The sequence below is a fragment of the Solanum dulcamara genome, chromosome 4 (assembly GCF_947179165.1).
Source record: "Solanum dulcamara chromosome 4, daSolDulc1.2, whole genome shotgun sequence".
Taxonomy (NCBI): Eukaryota; Viridiplantae; Streptophyta; class Magnoliopsida; order Solanales; family Solanaceae; genus Solanum; species Solanum dulcamara.
Genome location: NC_077240.1, coordinates 21,490,323 through 21,508,415, shown reverse-complemented (window position 1 = coordinate 21,508,415; position 18,093 = coordinate 21,490,323). Strand labels below are relative to the sequence as shown.

The window sequence follows — 18,093 nt, the reverse complement described above, 5'->3', positions numbered from 1 at the left end:
TAATACTAATACGACAAAGGGACAAGTAGTGAAAATCTCTCCCAAGCCAGTAATTACACACACACACAAAAAAAAATTGATCATACCCTTTTATAACAAATATTTAGTAAATAAATGAATGTTAGAAAGTGTTAATTTGGTGTCAATTTAAGAGCCTTCACCCAAACAAAACAAAACAAACCAAATTTGAGCCTTTTCAACAAAGTTAAATATCAAGAACTCGCAATCTTCTCCGCTCATTATTTATTAATTTCTTAAAAAATTATTTTAATTTGCTCTACACTCATATCGCCCTTTAAATCCGCTCTATTTTATGTAACCTAAAATCTACTCCAATCAATTTGTCATCCCTATTTTTTGATATAGACTATTAAAAACATTTAGGCTCAAAGTAAATTAGAGGTTTTCGTCCTTGAAACAATCCCTTTGATATATTTTCCATTGGAAATAACTATGGGTAGGATTCAACCACAAGAGGTACTGCTAATTAGTTTGTTAAACAATTTGTATCTTCCATAGGATATCTAAGATTTACTATAATCAGTAATACGAGTCGTGGTTACTACATGTCTAGTTCCACTAATGAAAAGTCTCCTAATAAGAATTTGCAAGCTCACAAATAAGCTAGCGTTTAACTCCAAATATAAATATTTTTGACAAGTTATTTTTGAGTGAAATTTTGATGAAGATCATGCATTTGGCCATAAATTTTTCCAAGAATATTTAATTGTTTCAATTGATAACAATAAATAACAGGAAAATAATAATATGGACAAGAGCAATATATTGTTTCAATCTTCTCACTCAAAAATAGATAGAGATGTTATTTAATGGTGCTGGTTGACCACATTAATAAAATAAGTTGGTAGATAAATATTAGTTGAAATTAATATATGAATGATATTTTTATTAAATATAAAAAATTGGATTAATTTTTAAATTTTCAAAACTTCCCAAGTTTTAATTTTTTCTAGAATTTGAGAACTTGGATATTTGCCAAATATATTTATAAAGTAATAACAAATTATATGTTCAAACACCAATTTTTAATTTTTTTTCCAAGTTTTTTTCAAAAATTAGTTGCGTAGAATGGTATTCAGAGAGAATGACTGATCGTGTGATTATTAATTAATTATTACTCCAGTAGCTAGTTATACTTCAACATTAATATAAAATTAGAGCTCGTTTTAATCCAATCACAAGGCATTAATCACACGGTATTAACTGCACCATTCTTGTTAATCTCGCCACTTCTACGACCTTTTCTACTTTTCAATCTCTCTATCATTCTCGTCACCTTTCTACCACCGGCGGCCGGCACAAACTTCACGGCGGAGATCGCCGATTTCAACTCCGACAGTTCTTTCCACAAAGACTCTTTCTCCGACTCCAAATTACCCAGCTCTTTCTTCAGTGCCAAACACGTCCCAGCCATGTCACCATCACTCCACCGTGAATTTCGGTTTATCCCCGCCTTATCCTTCCACACGTGTTCGATCCCCAATTTGTTAACCACCATGTACGGCATTTTCCCCATCGGGAAATCACTCTCCGTCGCCGGGAACTTCAAACTCCATCCTATCTTCCCCACCACTTTATGCACTATCGGAAACACCGTTCTCGCGTGTATTTCCCCGCCAAATAATCCCTCCGCCGCTTCCTCCGCCACAAACAAATCAGCCCATGTCATTTTCCCGCTCTTCTTCTCCGGAACCTCTTCATCCTTAGAAACAATATTGTTGCTCTGTACGTCGTCGTTTTCGATTTTCTTCGAACTGACCGATCTACGGATTGAGAAGTTACCCAATTGAGGTTTAAATTGAAGGAAAAAACTAGGGCTTCCATTACGTAGAAAATTAAACTCAGCACTCATGGTCATGGGTGCTTCAATAGGAGAACCTAGAGATCCGACGCCGGTTTTCACAACCAACCCGAAAGGCCGGTCTGAATCATTGGGCCGATAAAACAGCTTCAGAACCGGTCCGGATTGGAAAAAGGTACTGAAACTCAAACATAAATCATTGTCTTTGGCATCACTAGTACCGGTTTCAATACTAGACCGGAATGGGAAACCTAATGTGTTTAATGGGATTTTGGCTTTGACAATTGGGTTTTGATTTTCTCGAAATTTCAATGAAGCTTTCATTATTTTTGCAAGGATGAATTCTCTTTCGAGAAATGTTGTAGAGCTTTAATGGAGATTGGAGGCTCTTCCCATTTCTTTTGAGTAGCTAAAGGTTATTTTCACTGTGATTACTCTTGGACTGTGATTTGTGTAAAGTGTAAACATTGGTTTAATGCTCGGCAATGTGGCAACAGGTGAACCATTTACTTGTACTCAACACGACCCTATGGTGACGAGTTATTTCGAAATTATTATTCTACCAGTATAAGAATAAATATAATCATTTTTCATAAAAATAATATTATAATTGTGAAATAAGTTATTTTATAATTGTACTTCAACAAAATATAAAATAAGTTTATTTTAAAATTAATTATTTTTTATTTCTCTTCGCTCATTATAAGAAATTGACATATTTTCATATTTAATTGTTTTAAAATTTATAATGAGCACATATATATATAGTCACAAATATCACATAAGAACCATATTTAGGATTACAAATAAGGGATTGACTGTTAGTTCTGTTGGATTGGGCCGAAAGTCTAACCAATGTTTGTGGGCCGGCCTAATGCTAAAGTGACAACACCAGGAGATCTTTTTCTAGAGAGGGTTACATAAATATAATTTTTTTAAAACGGTAATTTAAAGAAGGATTATTATCATCGTATTAATTTTAGGGCTAGTTTTAAATGTATAAAATAAAATAATTAGATTACAACAAATATAATTTTATTTTATTTACATAAAAAATAGTTAAAATTCATAAGAAGTATACACTGATTATAAAATATATTTTGGCAAAAATTACAGAAAATATATATTGACTATACAATATAACATACCTATACATAAGCTATACACTAGCTATACATTATGATACACTCAAAAAATTGAATATAACTTAATTATACATGAAGTATAAAATGACTATTCAATCTCAATTACAACAACTTCTATACCGTCCCAAAAATTTAGATATGAAATTCTTTCAATATTTCGAGTCTTTTGATATATAATTTGCTGGAAATAATTCATGTCTGCAGTACATCGAGAAGAAGAGAATAAGAAGCAACAACAACCAAGAAGAAGAAACAAAAAGAAGCAGAAGTAAGAAGAAAGAAGCAAGAAGAAGAAACATCAAGAGAAAGTAAAAGAATAAGCAAAGAAGAAGGCAAGAAAACGAAGACGGGCCAAATTTCGAAGAAAAAAGTCTAGAATGGCCATTTATTGTAATATATAAATGACTTATTTTTTTTAAGTGGACTATTTTTTATGTAAGAAATGTAATTTACTGAATATTTTATTTAATTTATCCTTAATTTTATACATGAATAATTTACCTCCTAATCAATTAGTAAATATGATATTACTTATATAAGATTTAATACCTGTTTATTATATTTTCAAATTAGCTACCAAACGATTCAGTATATTAAAGAATCAATACTTCTTAATAATGCTCAATTCTCCAAAAAATATCTAACAAATATGGGTAATTTAGTAAATCATACCTTCTAATTTTATTTTTTTAGAATGTGTAGTTTTAATTAATCTGTTACATTCAGTGCATCTTTGAGCTTCAACCACTTCATCAAGTTTTAACATTAGATTCATCATCAAATTTTATCTAGCTATATCTTTACGTGTCGTGATCTAACTCGTACGAGTTCGCACGCCCTATACATAAATATCATTATAAAATATATTGTTTATTTATTATTTTTTTACCGAACGTGTAAAGTTCATGATGATAAGTAAAAATGAATAGAAGAAATATTTTATTAAATTTATGATTATTTTATCTACTTCTCAAATTAAAGTTATACTCCAATTTAATCCTAAAACTAGGTATTTGTCAAATTCATCCATTCTTTTAGACTTTTATTGCTTACTATCAATTCATTCATTTTGGCATTCTATTATTTTTTTGGCATTATGATAACTTTTATATTATTAATCCCGTCACAATTGTGATTTGTGAACCAAATAACTTTTTAGACAATTTAATTATGTATAACTTTTAGGGGTTATTTGGTAAGATATATTAAATAAAAATATAATTATTAATTTTTTTATATGGTATAAATTTTTAATTTACATATAATTAATATACTTTATTTAGCATTATTTTTATATAACTTATACATAGTAAATATGGTATTAGCAATACTTTGATACACACATAAATATGATTAAAGATATGTTTATAATATTTTTACAAACAAACAACTTTTATAGAAATTATTTATTACATATTATTTTTAATATATCAAAATAATCAATGAATTAAATAGATCATTATTTCAATACTATTACACCTTATCCAGTGAGTAGTATTCTTATACACTATCAAATAACATGCATATATTAGATAGGATATTATTTAATTCTCGATTTGACAAAATTTTCAGTATTGAACCTAGCAAAATATGATATTAGTAATAAAAGAAGTATGAATCTATAAATATACATAATTTAAAGTAAAATTATCCTAAATATTCACATATAATTAATTCCATCATTAATAATACGTCTAGTTCACTTAATTACATTTTGTTTTATTAGGATGTCCCTGAAGGAACAAATACGAGGATTACACATACATATGCGCGGATCTAAAGCTGGAAAATTTTGAATCTCAAACTTTAATCGCCGAATTCTCTCTCCGGGCAAAGCAAACCAAAAACCCTAGCATTTTCCAGTGCTTTTGTTTTGGTTAAATTCTTTGATTTTTGGGTATTATCTATTCGATTGATAATGGAATTTGGGAGGAAGAGAAGAGGAGGTGGTGCTTTTGATAGAAGTGGAGGTGGAGGCATGAAGAAATCAAGAGATGGTTAGTTTTCTCTTTATGCTGTTTTAGATGCTTCTCTTTACTGTTCCTTTTTCATTCTATCTATCAGCACACTCATACATAGAGAACAAAAAAAGTAATAGACGAATTTTTGATAAAAGGGGTCATCTTTATAGTTTTGCGAGTTTGTTTAAAAATTGTTCATCACTTGATCATGAACTAATTTTTTAATTAAGTTTAGGTGATTTTGGAATTTGTAATGAGAACTACTACTAAAATTGGGTTGTTTGCAGCATTCTACTGTGTGAATATTTGGATCTATTAAATATATTGGCAACTGTTAATGTCACCGGAAATTATGAACTAAAGAGAAATATTCAATCTTTTGCAACAGAATCAGAATCCTTTACGACTGGTGTAGGAAGCAAATCAAAGCCATGCATGAAGTTTTTCAGGTTTCATGCTTCATTCATTAAAAACAAGTATTCTCAATTTGATTCATCTATGTTTTAATATTTTGTAATGCTTGAACGTTAACATTTGGAATAACAAGCTTGTGATGGTAAAAAAATAATTCCAGCTGCAAATTTTACAAGGCAAATGTTGTTGGAGCACTACTTATAATGTCATCATGAATGTAGAAAAGAAGCCCCAGGGCTTAGTTCATGTGGCAAAGATTGAGGGACTTGTGAGTTGTGACTTAGGTCATAGGTTCGAGCCTTGTGCCCTGCAAACTAAGCATGGCATTCAAGTAGAGAAGAGTAGAGGGGAGGGCCTGTTATCCCTGAGTTTTGAAGGCTCAAGTTAGTCTTAGGGTTGGCCCTAGACTATTTCTCGTTCATAAAAAAGAAAAAGATAGAAAAAAGGGAAAGAAGCAAGCACTCTTTACCTCTGCATCTCTCGACATTATCAATCAGCTGTAGTTACTCGCAGATTCCCTATAGAAAATTTCTATACCATTGAGGATGTTCAAGCCAAAGTGTTGGATCAAGAACTGCTTAAATAAGTTTTCCCGTGGGAAGATGTTTTTCAAGATTGAGGTTGAGTGTGGATGTGTGTGAATAGAGCTTGAAATTGATACTCGTCAAACTCTCCCTATTTTCTATATAATCTCTGTGAAACGTAATTTTTATTACTGTACTCTCTAAGTAGTCGTTTAGTGTGAGGTATAAGGTATTATAATAACAGGGATAAAATGCAGGCCTATTTTATTTTGCATTTGGTTGGAGGTATTAGGCAGTCTTGAGATTATTTATTCCACCATTTATACCTCAGTGATGAGATAAGTTATCCCATATACATGGTGGAATAACTTATTCCGGGATAACTTGTTCCCAACCAAACGACCCCTAAGTCTATATAACTAGTGTGCCTGTGTTGTGAGCTTCTAGCAATCCATATTGTTTTAGATTATATGTGAGTTATTAGCTATTGGACTAAATTAGAGGCAATGCTCTCTTAATAGAACCATGACTGTCTGGTAACCAACTACACTGATGGTACTGGAAGTCATGAATACATCTTGGATTCGGGGGGTGGGGTGGAATATGAACTTAGTACAATTGTTTTCCTCATTTTAATTATTCAGTGATTGTAGTGTTTTTCCATAACCATTCTTTGTCGTACAATACAATCATTAAAAATCCAACTTCTTCAACAACGACAAGAAGATTAAACTATTCTTTGTCGTACAATACAATCATTAAAAATCCAACTTATTCAATAACGACAAGATGATTAAACACTAAATTTTCTTTTCTTAGCCAGTTAATATTGGTAACTGAAAAGTGCGTAAATGGTATATGGTCAAAAAGACACTGTCGTTATAGATGGAGTCTATAATTGTTATATGAAATGAGTGTAGGGTTTGATGCTCAACGGTTGTAGATAAGCTGAACTTTTACCTGGTAAATACCATTACTTATATCATACCAATATGCGGAACACTATTTTATTGAACTTTCATTAGGTCACGTGTTAGCTAGGAATCTTTAAGTTTGTTTTACAAATCTGTATGTCAATGTTGGACAAGTGTTTTATGTTTAGACTTGAGATCCTCTAGTGTTACAAACCCTTATTTATCTTAAGTATTGACTATTGAAATAAAATTGTTCCTAATGGAATTGATAGAAAAGTTTCACATAGCCAACCTCACCTCAACTATTTTGAGGTTATGGTGTGGTCGACATCATCATTGCTGCTGTTATACCGATATATAATAACTCACATCAAACATTTCTTAAATGTTGTGTATATGCCAATCATGCAAACCTGGAAGCATTATAACTTTTGGGCTTCTTTTTTTGTATTAGACTATTCTTCATTTGAAATTGTAATTTTAACTCGCCGTTGTGAGTTGTGGTTAATAGATCTGATTTATGTTCTGAGATGGAACTGTTTAGCATCAAGAATTCGATGTACATGAAGAATGAACCTGGTAAATTATCTATTTAGTTCAGGCTGAAGTTCCTCATATACTTTCTCTTTCTAATTTCAAGTAATTAGAAAGCAGTTGATCTATGAGCTGGTTTTCCTGGCATCCAGATTAATGATTCTGGTGTTGGTTTCTCGTGCATTGTGCCTTACATTTATGGAATAAGCTCATTTGATATTCATGGGGTCATTGTTTAGTGATATATTTTTTTAGCACTATTACTTGGTATCTTAATTTTCAATCATCTCTCGCCTTTAAGTTCATGTTGAACAGACAGGGTTTTTTAAAGGTGGTAATCTTATTTCAGAAAATAATATTTTCTTTCTAGTGCTATGATATCTTAACAGCAATCACTCTATGTAAGTAATAGTAGGTAGTGTTTGCTGAAACAATGTTATGAGCTTGTAAAACAGGAAGGGAGAAAGCTAATCTTCTAAAGAAATGCTGACGATTTAACAATATTCACACCAGTGTGCTCTCTGTTCTTGGCTCCATTTACCTGTCTCTTTGGTTGCTCAGTTGCGCTTATGCTAACAATCATTTTATTGATGTGGTGTAGCACTTCCGGATGCTCATTTGGAGCGGGATGTCACTTTCTTCATTATGTTCCTGGCTACACTGCTATGAGCCAGCTATCAAACATGGGTTCGAACCCAGCACCTCCATTTGGAAGGAATAATGCCTCTTTTAGTGATGGTCCTGGCCCCGCTGTGAAATCAAAGTTTTGCAGCAAGTTCAACACTGAAGAAGGGTGCAGGTTTGGTGATAAGTGCCACTTTGCTCATAGCGAGATGGAGATTGGGAAGCAAGTGCGTCCGGTGTACGATGATTTCCAGGCCAAAGGTCCTCTGAGTGGGTTTCCCGGCTACCTTGAACCGTCCCAACCTGGTCTAGCTGCAACAAACTTCGGAGCATCTGCAACAACTACCATTAGTATAGATGCATCTCTTGCTGGAAACATCATAGGGAAGAATGGTGTGAACTCAAAACAGATATGTCAGATTACTGGTGTCAAGCTCTTTATAAAGGAGCACGAAACGGACACTAACAAAAGAAATGTTGAGCTCCAAGGAACCTTTGATCAGATTAATCAGGCCAGTGCCATGGTAAGGGAGCTCATATCGAATATCAGTACACCTACAGGCGGGCTCAAGAATGCTGTCCCATTTACTCGGGGTCCTTCTGGCCCACTTAAAACAAAGATGTGTGCGAATTTTTCAAAAGGTTTGTGCACATTTGGAGAGAAATGTCATTTTGCTCATGGGCCCAGTGAGTTGCAGAAGCCATTGGCTTGATTTCATGGTATTCATACTGTGTACTAGCTAAAATATTGTTTGCCAATAGGAGATAGTAAAGATGAACGTTGAAAGGATATTGTCTGTGCTGTATTAGTGTATTATATATCCTTTTAGGATGGGATTGCTCAGGTATTTCATATCTGTGTATTGGTGACCAGAAAATACTTTTATTATGTCAGTCTTTAGATAGGATCTTGTTACTGCCGCTTTAGAATAGCTGGGCTTCAAATTAAGAAATGTCAAAAGAGCTCAAAACAAGCCCTTTTACATCCCTCTTTAGCTATGAATAACACCTAACCATGTTGAATATTTAGCTGAAAATTAAAAAAAAAAACATAATTTAGAATGATATTTGAAAATTGGAGTACTGTATCCCTCTTGTTTCCTCTCTATGTGGCACTACTACTATGTGGGAAGTCAAGGTAGTTTCTTTTTTACTCCAGTTTTCAAATATATGTTTGAATTATGAACTATTGTGCCTTAATAGTACTTTTATGCAAATTTTATTTGTGAAGATTTTATGCTAATCCGCATAAAAAATTAAGTACTTTTACTTGGAACCTTGCAAAATAAAATGGGAGGGAGTAATAAATTTGATCTTCTTTGTTTTTCATATGTAAGCTAAATTTTTCGCTTTACAATGGTGGTCCTCCCTTCCTATTAGTTCCAGAATTGCCAGGTCGCTGGATACTATCTGAAAACCAATTATTGTATTAAACAAATAATAAGACAACCTAACAAGAAAATTGCCAATCATTTCAAGTTTTGGCTCATCAATGGAACATGTGAACAGAAGTCACAGTTAACTTTATCCTGTCAAGCAATGTACTAGGAAAATCTAATTAAGATATAGCCTCATCATTTCAAACTTTTAATTATCAATAGAGCTTTTATAGGCTAAGTCTTAGCTGTGACTCCTGCACTTTTCCACAGAAGCAAAGCTCTTCAGAAAACTGCTTTAACCTGCAATAGTTGTAGAGGGAGAATATCACCCTTGAGCTTTTTAGCCCTTTTTAAAATGGAAGGAAATCGGGAAGTTAACGAACCTTTACCCCCCTTTCAGTTGCACCAAACAGCCTTACGAGAAACATTAGTACTTACCAAAAAACACGCGCCAACTTCCCCTTTCCCCTAGCTGGCGCCTTGAACGAAACAGCCTTAATCAGCGTATGCATAAGATGAGCTGCTAAATTTTGCTTGGTGCCTCACCCAACTCTTAGCTTCTGTCCTTTGAAATATACGTGGCTTTTTGAAAGGGAATGTTTCCCTCCAATCTGGATGTTGGATTAAATAGTCACACTGCCTGTAGAAAGAATTTGTTACAATGATTGTCTCACGTGGATAACAGGCTGACAAATCCGTGATCCTGGAAAGGGATTAAAGTGTCATAATTGTGGAACTTACCTTCTTTGGTTATCAACGAAATCTGGAGCCTCAGCAGAAGGAGAGGTGGAACACGTAAGAAGGATTTCCTGGTCTGATAAATTTTGTAGCATGAGGGCAATATGCATCTTGCGCATGCTCCTATGTTATAAAAATGGAATTCATTAGGAGATATGTTTAAAACATCAAAGAGGCCTAGCTCAAGTGGTAAAGCCAAAAAAAAAGTGTAACCAAGTGATCATGGATTCGATGGCAACAGTTCTTTTTAATTCAAATTGTCCCACTTATCTAGGTTCTATTAGTTGTTAGTTAATTCGTAGTCGATTTTTTCCCAATGATGTTAGTTAAAGTTCTTGTTAGCTTACTAGTGTCGCAGTTAATATGATTATGTATCGATAAATTGCTCTTGCCATTCATCTAAATAAAATTGAAATACACAGAAGGAATTTAGATAACTTCAGGGAATTAAGACAACAAACTGAGAAATGACATGACAGGATAAGAAATATAAACACCCCGAGGTAATGCTAAAAGTAGTAAACAAGGAATCCAAAGTAAGCGGTTTTACCAAGTGCATGGAGCAATCACGAATTGATCAATCCGAGTATCATATGTCTCAAGTAATCTTCCATTCCAACTTGGGTCCCCAAAAGATGCAGTCACTCGTATTCTCCTAACAACTTCGTCGGGACATCTAGTTGTTGCGTCAAAGTTTGCCGGGATAATAGACCCAGTGGCAGTTTCCACCTGAGCAAATGAATTTGAAAAAAAAGAATTAAGAATCTTTATCCAAGAAGATCTGTAGAACACAGAGAAAATTATGCTCCAACAAATCGTTTCGGTCACATAGTAGAACCAGAAAGTATTGGTAATCAGCTGATTTGACCCGAGACACAGAGAATGGGTAGGTACTTCATAATCGCCTGCCTGTGTTCAACCGTACCATTTAGGAATGAAATGAAAACCCAATAACTCTTTCTTCTTGACACGGTAATTAATATTTACTTTCCATCTCTACATGTGCACATTTTAAAGCCATGAAAGTAGTCGGAATTCTCTCATGCATCATGAATACCAACCACTAGATTGACATTCATCCAGAATTAATGATCAAGAGTTTCCGTTATATACATCTGAGGAACCAATTTGAATAATGAACCTTCCTCACCTAAGTCTGCAATCTCTTTTTCTGCTCCCACTTTTCGCTAATAATAAGCAGAATCAAGGCAACGACAGAAAACAGGATACCAAGTAAAACGCAACCTGTCGCTACTTTCACTGCAAATTTGCTAGTGTAGATCTGAAAGATTAATTTCAGCATGTATTTCATCTAAGATAGATACACTTACCAGTCTCCAGTTCATTAGAAGACAGACATTATTTACAGTTGTGCCAAAAGACAGGAATGTCGAACAGATTGATTACTGATAATTGATGCTACTGGTGAGCATCAAGCACCAATGGATATACAAAGCCAAAAGAAAAACATCAAGCAAGCAGCTCAACTTCATCCAATTCAGCTCACTCTGCAGATGGCCATTTGGTTTCAAGAATCCAATTGATATGATAGCCATAGACTTGGCGTAGAAAAAGTAAACAGTTCTTTTATTCGAAGTAGAATTCAAAAGACTTATGTTCCTAGAGTGAAGTAATATTAAGCTGTCAACATCTGCTGGAATGTGAAGTCAGCAGGTCAATCGTGAGTTATGAGTTGCTCGAGTTATAAATGAGTTCCCCTCCCTCAAGGAAAAATGATGTCACACTATTCTGTTTAGTCAAAGGAGACGAACGCTGATCCTCACCAGCAGAGACATTTAAGCAATATTTGCAACTAAAGAACTAATCCATCAATGGTAGTGTCATAACATACAAAGATCTTACAGAAAATCGGCTTTTCATCTAATCCAACTGGCTATTGTTTGTCCCTCACCTGGTTTAGCGGTTAGTAGGAAGTTCCAGGTGGTTCTCATATTTTCTAATTCTGAGACTTCACCCAAAAAAAGAATCGCATGAACCCTAAGGTCCACTGTCCACCATTAATAACCCTATCTCTCACTCACAGTTCGTGGAATTAAGTAATTAACCAGAGCAACCTGTCCAATTAAGGTAGAACAAAAAAAACTTACCAGACTTTTTACTGATGATTCAAGTTCTATTCATCTTTTTACCTTATTCAATTTCACATAATGGATATCAAAACATGCTGCCACGAATTCCTATTAATTTCAACTAACAGCACCAATTGGAATATATATATTATGCTCCTTCTGTCCAAATCCAAAATCCATATCTGCCTGTCATAGGCACTAAGTCAAGAGTTGATTTCCCTTTCCAAAAACTGGAGATCACTTTATGATAGAGATATAAAGGAGATTTAACCACAGAACAATTTCCATTAGAAAATAAGAAAATGAAAAAGTTTGCTCCTCCAAAAGAATTGTATTTCACAACTTCTGAAATATCCCACACAATTGTCTTGTCTTTGACTCAAGGTCGGGATGCAGGCTTTAACCAGTACGTCTAGGGAACTTGGATTTCTTAGAGATACCTCACGAGTTATGCCTACAGCAAAAAGAATTCAGAACATGCACATATTTTATCTAGTAGCTCAGAAGTGGTATTGCAACTTGGAAAGTTGAATTGTAACTACTGTACTGAAATGACAAACTCCCTAACCAGGAGTCGAATAGTGACAGTTCTTTCCCACTTTTCATCATTAGTGATTTGAACCCCCAACCTTAAGATTGGGTGGAGGAATTTAACCACCAAGTTTTCCCTCCATTGTTCTGTGATAATCAACAGTATATACTAATGTGAAATACAAAATACAGCTTACCAGGAAACCAGTGAAGATGGGGTACGCATTTCCTTCAGAATCTCGTCTTGTATTGTGCCCAAGAACATGGAGAGTGTGAATCTGGAACTTCATATTACTCTTTGCCAGGCTGTTAACTATTTTCTCACACAAAGGAAAGGAATAGCCCTCCAACTTTCCGTGACTTTCTGTAATACCATTAACATGCTGCACAAGAAGTCCAACAGATTCAGCTTCATTATCTAGCCTCTAAATGACTCACTATCTCTGTGAAAATGAAAGAATAAGAAGGGTCTTGGCCTGACTTCAGGCGAGGCATCATCAAAACCACCAATTAGATGAACCTGCATATTATACACTTCCAATGTCACAGCATCCACAGTAAGAAAAAGAGAGAAAAAAAGGAAGCTAGTTACTAATGTTGTTTAACATAAAGGATTAGAGAAGAATACATCCAACATGGCATCACAGTTTTGATTGATAACAAAAGCCAACATCTGGTCCAGGCCAATATCAACAACATCTGGTGAATCCAAGTGAGCAACAGATGTCCTGCAGAGAAGTCACAATCACAATCACAATAGTTAAGACTTAAAACACCTGAATGCAAATTAGTGATGTCTTTTGTCTAAATAGTTCCTCTTACATTCCACTTTTTTGGTTCCTTATGACAAGGCCTACGCAAGTTGTTGCCTCATCGGTGCCAACCACCTATGTTCAAGAACATAGGAGATCTTTCAGAAGAGCAGAAAAGAGTGAAAAATTTTGAAAAACTTGCTAACAATTTTTTAGGTACAGTAGTAAATCAGCATTGTGTGAGAAATGGAATGGTCAAAAGATTTGCTCTAACATAAATACAAACTGAAACTGCAACCACTCTCAGTGGCTTAGAATTGTTCTTACATAAATGACCTATGAAGCGAACTTCAAAAGGAGTAATACATTCAAGAGAAACCACATAACCCACCATCAATCATATCCCTCTAACTTCTTCTATAAAAGTCGAAAGAACTGCTAAAACAGTAACCAAAAGAAAAGTAACTTTACAGAGATACACCAGAAAATTCTTAATTATGACAAGAGAAAACGTTTAGAATATCACCACGAGATCACAGGTATGTCTAGATGATAAAAAAGAGGTTTTTGAAAATGATAAGAATGAGTATGGGGCAAAGAATGGCCAGCAAAAAGAGGTTTAACAGAAGCATACCAACAGTGGAGATGAATCTCTATAGCTACAAACTCACAGTATTGGGTAGATGTATGCTTCAAACAGAAAGGATCAGGAAAGTGTCTAGAAGATAGTCAGGAAAGTGTCTAGAAGATAGTCCACATACTTGAAAAGGGAAATAACAAGTTCCAACACAAAACACTTGAATCAGCAAACTGTAAACATAACGGTCACTTCAGCTCCGAGATAGAAATGGCAACAATCATTCTAAACTTTTTGCACCTACCCAGTTTCAGACAAAGAATATCTGCAAGGTGCAAAGTATAACAAAGTGCATTTTATAATCAGGCAGATTGCGGACTGAATTTCCCTTTCGCATAATATTCAATCTGACCATCAAAAAGCACTGGTTTCCCTCGAGGCAATTACACTCTCAACTGTTACAACTAATTTATGGTCTACTATTCTTTTTCCACACACAGATTATTTTTTTCACTTGCAGCAATGGGCACATTAGATAGTCACAGCCTTCCAAAAATTTTCTAAGTCACAGCCTTGCTGAATTTTATAGTGCTAATCATTAGAAAGATGAGGTATTATGCAGAAATCAGGCATATTGTGATTTGTGGCACAAAAAGTGGGTGATAAAGACAGATGAGACAAGAAAAGCTACTTTAAATCGACTCTCTCATGCAACCGCAAGTCTAGAACTATGAAAAAAGAAAAAAGAAATACAAATTGGAAGAAGGATGGGAAATTAGGTAAGATGTCATTTCAGTAGGTTTATTAAAGAAAGCATGAACATACATCGACAAGTGCAGGATCCACAGTTGCATATTCTCTCTGGAAAATGTAAACCCATCTATTATGTCTTGATATGCTCGAACTAGAGTCTTTAGAAACAGAGAACTTCCTTTCTGCAACATCATTAAATGAAGAGGAGGCAGATACCAGGACAGGATGCTTCAACAAATCCATCAGAATGTCATGTCCCTGGTGATATGCCCTAGATGTTCACATTAAGTAGCTAGACAGAAAAAGAAAACTTTGTATCCTTTGTAATGCAGAGATAAAGTACACAATGAGATTTCAGGATTCAATATGAAAAAGACTCCCTCTGCAACTAATCTTGCTGGTCAGTAGGAATCATTCAAAGCAACCTCCTCAGATGTTTCTAATTAATTAAAATTGGCAAGGGGCTCATCAGCTATGCATGCCTGTGATAAATACTCCCTCTACCACTCTTCTGACTATTTGATTGAATTATAAATTTTCCAATGATTTTTTTGGTAGGTCAAAATTGCCTATGATTATTTTCATCTAAATACAAGTAATTGATAAGATTATCAGTCTTTTCAAGGGTAAGAAGAAATTAGCTCAAAGTTCACTACAGTATTTTTTTTCCTTTTTGCACAATAACCAAACAGTGATTGCAATTGATGAAACTAATTAAACAAACTAGAAGTCCAGAATAAAAAAGATCTGACAAAGTCAGATGTTACTATCCAAACCAAGCAGTCTCTCATTGGTGCAATGTACAGATCAAGAAAACAGCACAAAGTCCATATCTTTTTGTAGGGTTTCTGCTTTTGGTATACATCTTGTACAGGGCCATTTCTTTGCCCAGACATTAATAAAATTTGTTACTTTATCAAAAAAAAAAAAGATTCTTTTTCTCTCTATTCAACTACATCAATTCTTCTAAGGGCAAGAGAATTTCAAAAATGATAATCCATCAACTTAGCGCAGATGAAAAAATTTAACCCAGTCAAAAGGGAAAAAGGTGGAGTTTTTATGATTAGACTGTAACAGCATTACTACAAATCAACCTGAGAAGCTGAAGAAGAATCGCCTGAACATAAAGGAGCTCCAGCCACGAAGATCATAATGTAAACTGGAAATAGTCGGCTCTGCCTTCTCCTTCTCTCCGTTTATTCGAGTCCTTTTTCCGGTAAAAATTCAGGGCGTGTTTGCCTTGGCAGTTCGTACAGAAGAATCTAATAATTTCATTTGTTGGTTAAAATATCTATTCCTCCTCCTCCTCCTTTTTTAAACTATTTCGTTTTATTTTAGAACTAGGAGCCGTTTGGATTGCCCTTTTCAGTTTTTGGACGTGTTTGCCTAATGCTAACTTTAAGACAGAAAGTTCTTAAAGTCAGTCAAAAATGAAAAGTTAGGATTCCTAACTTTTTTTTTCCTAAGTGCTTAAAGTCATTTTCTTTGACCATGGAAATTACTTTTATATCCCTTATATTTTAACTAAATTCACAAACTACCCTTTTTATTTTTTTAACCCTAAAATTCACATAATTTTTCTCATTTAAACACTTTTATCCAAACACTCAACTGCTTATTTATAAAAATAACTTTCAGCACTTTAAAGTTCTAAAAGCACTTTATACATAAAAGTTACTTTTTTTAATCCCATCCAAACGAGCTCTAGCTAAAATATCCGCGTTGCGTTTCGCAATGGAATATCTTAATAAGCTTATTCATAATCTTTTAATGAGTACACTGAATTACCTATAATATTCAATCCAAAGGCGAATTGTAATATTTATTTAATTCTTCAACAAAAAAGATTTAATTTTAAGTTTTAATACATTTTATTATTAATTCTTCATTTTATCTTAGCTTTTCATGATCTTAGACTTGAATTCTCTAATAGTAAATCTATTCAAAGAGTAGAGAAGATATTTATTATTTTATTCTCTATAAAAAAATTTAAAGTGATATAATCATTTTATTCATCATTTAGAGAGTTTTTCTTTTGTTCAATGGCTCTACATTTTCCATTGTTTTTGTTTCCATCACTACAGTCAAAAGTTCAATTTCTTTGTGACTTTTAATCTCATGTTTAGAATGAGATTTTTATTTTTTTAGGGTTTGATTAATCAGAATTCTTTCTACTTTTACGGAGAATTCGTTGACTCAATTTTCAGAATTCAAACCCCAAAGTTTCAAAGACATCGCCCTATAAATGAATTTTTTTAACAATCTAAACTGTACAATCAAAGTCATTTATTTTACCAATTTGAAAATTCATATCTACATGACATCAATAGTCTGATGATTAAACTAAACTATTAAATCACGCATCCTTACTCCAATCTAATGAACAAAAACATCAACGAACATGTGCACTGCTCTGCCAAAGATGCCAAGAAATAATTGGCTCAATAAATGCTTGTAGCACAAGTTCATTTAATTTAGATAATCTAAGTCATGATAGACAACTTTTTAGTTCAATTAATTAAGAGGGCAAATACTCGAATAAACGTCAAAACACTTGCCACCTCTGCGATTGAAACAACCTATGAAAGACATGTAATTCCATGTAATGTTGACATTGATGTATGTGAGAAGTGGAGACATCAAATGAATGAAAGTAAGGATGCAAATATATTTGCTTGAGCATCAATGAAGTAAAATTGAAATTGTTGGATACCTCATATATATGTTGCCTTTTTTTATTAGGTAAAGTAGTTTTTCATGAAAAATTGGAGAGTTGATGAGATCCAAGAATAAAGGAAATTTTTTACATTGAAAAAATTACACCAAGCAAGAAGTCTGAGTTAATATCTAAACTTTAGAACATTTACTGGAGTTGTAACTCCACAAAGGCGCCTTTGTTTTCATCAGTCTTGCAACTTTTCTGGATTTGCAATATAGATACTTTAAATGTGACCTTCCAAATTCTTTCAAAACTGGACAAAAAAAATAATAATAATATCATTTTATGTATGCCTTAACTACAACAGATAATGAAAGTAAATCAGAAATACCTCACTCGAGGATAGTAAATTAGTCAAATGTATATTCGTTATTTTCTCCTTTCCTTCCTCCTGAAAATCATATTCACAGGTTCAATGAGACTAATCACGCAAGTTCTTTAGCCCTCAAAATATAAGGTTGCTTCAAGCATGGCACTCACATTGTAGTGAACTATTCTTCTGTTACCATTTAATTTAATTCTCCTGTTACCATTTAATTTAAATGGCAGCTATATCCATATGAGTCTAGATTTAAATTTCTGACTTTTTTTTTCAACTTTCCAAATAAAGGTATCT

The 18,093-nt window shown here is 33.7% G+C and overlaps 3 protein-coding genes across 6 annotated transcripts; 1 reads left to right on the top strand and 2 right to left on the bottom strand.

Annotated features, from left to right (window-relative positions):
- Positions 1 to 1,210: 1,210 nt before the first annotated feature.
- Positions 1,211 to 2,146, bottom strand: LOC129884093 (uncharacterized). Its single transcript, XM_055958458.1, has one exon. It carries the CDS (start codon positions 2,144 to 2,146, stop codon positions 1,211 to 1,213), a length of 936 nt encoding a protein of 311 aa, XP_055814433.1.
- Positions 2,147 to 4,676: 2,530 nt separating this feature from the next.
- On the top strand, positions 4,677 to 8,850 carry LOC129886912 (zinc finger CCCH domain-containing protein 14-like). The gene is made up of 3 exons (XM_055961813.1): positions 4,677 to 4,964; positions 5,317 to 5,377; positions 7,916 to 8,850. The coding sequence occupies exons 1-3, from the start codon at positions 4,886 to 4,888 to the stop codon at positions 8,649 to 8,651; spliced, it is 876 nt and encodes a 291-aa protein (XP_055817788.1). The 5' UTR covers positions 4,677 to 4,885; the 3' UTR covers positions 8,652 to 8,850.
- Positions 8,851 to 9,072: 222 nt separating this feature from the next.
- Positions 9,073 to 16,042, bottom strand: LOC129886911 (protein N-terminal asparagine amidohydrolase). 4 transcript variants are annotated; one of them, XM_055961810.1, is made up of 10 exons: positions 15,853 to 16,042; positions 14,831 to 15,016; positions 13,499 to 13,563; positions 13,305 to 13,404; positions 13,158 to 13,196; positions 12,874 to 13,059; positions 10,606 to 10,784; positions 10,059 to 10,178; positions 9,701 to 9,957; positions 9,073 to 9,617 (listed from the first exon to the last, which is right to left on the bottom strand). In XM_055961810.1, exons 1-9 carry the CDS (start codon positions 15,907 to 15,909, stop codon positions 9,813 to 9,815), a joined length of 1,077 nt encoding a protein of 358 aa, XP_055817785.1. In that variant the 5' UTR covers positions 15,910 to 16,042; the 3' UTR covers positions 9,073 to 9,617; positions 9,701 to 9,812. The 4 variants fall into 4 exon arrangements, with proteins under 4 accessions (XP_055817785.1, XP_055817784.1, XP_055817787.1 ...); XM_055961809.1 differs by having other exon boundaries at positions 9,756 to 9,957; XM_055961812.1 differs by lacking the exon at positions 14,831 to 15,016 and having other exon boundaries at positions 9,756 to 9,957; positions 15,853 to 16,041.
- Positions 16,043 to 18,093: the final 2,051 nt, after the last annotated feature.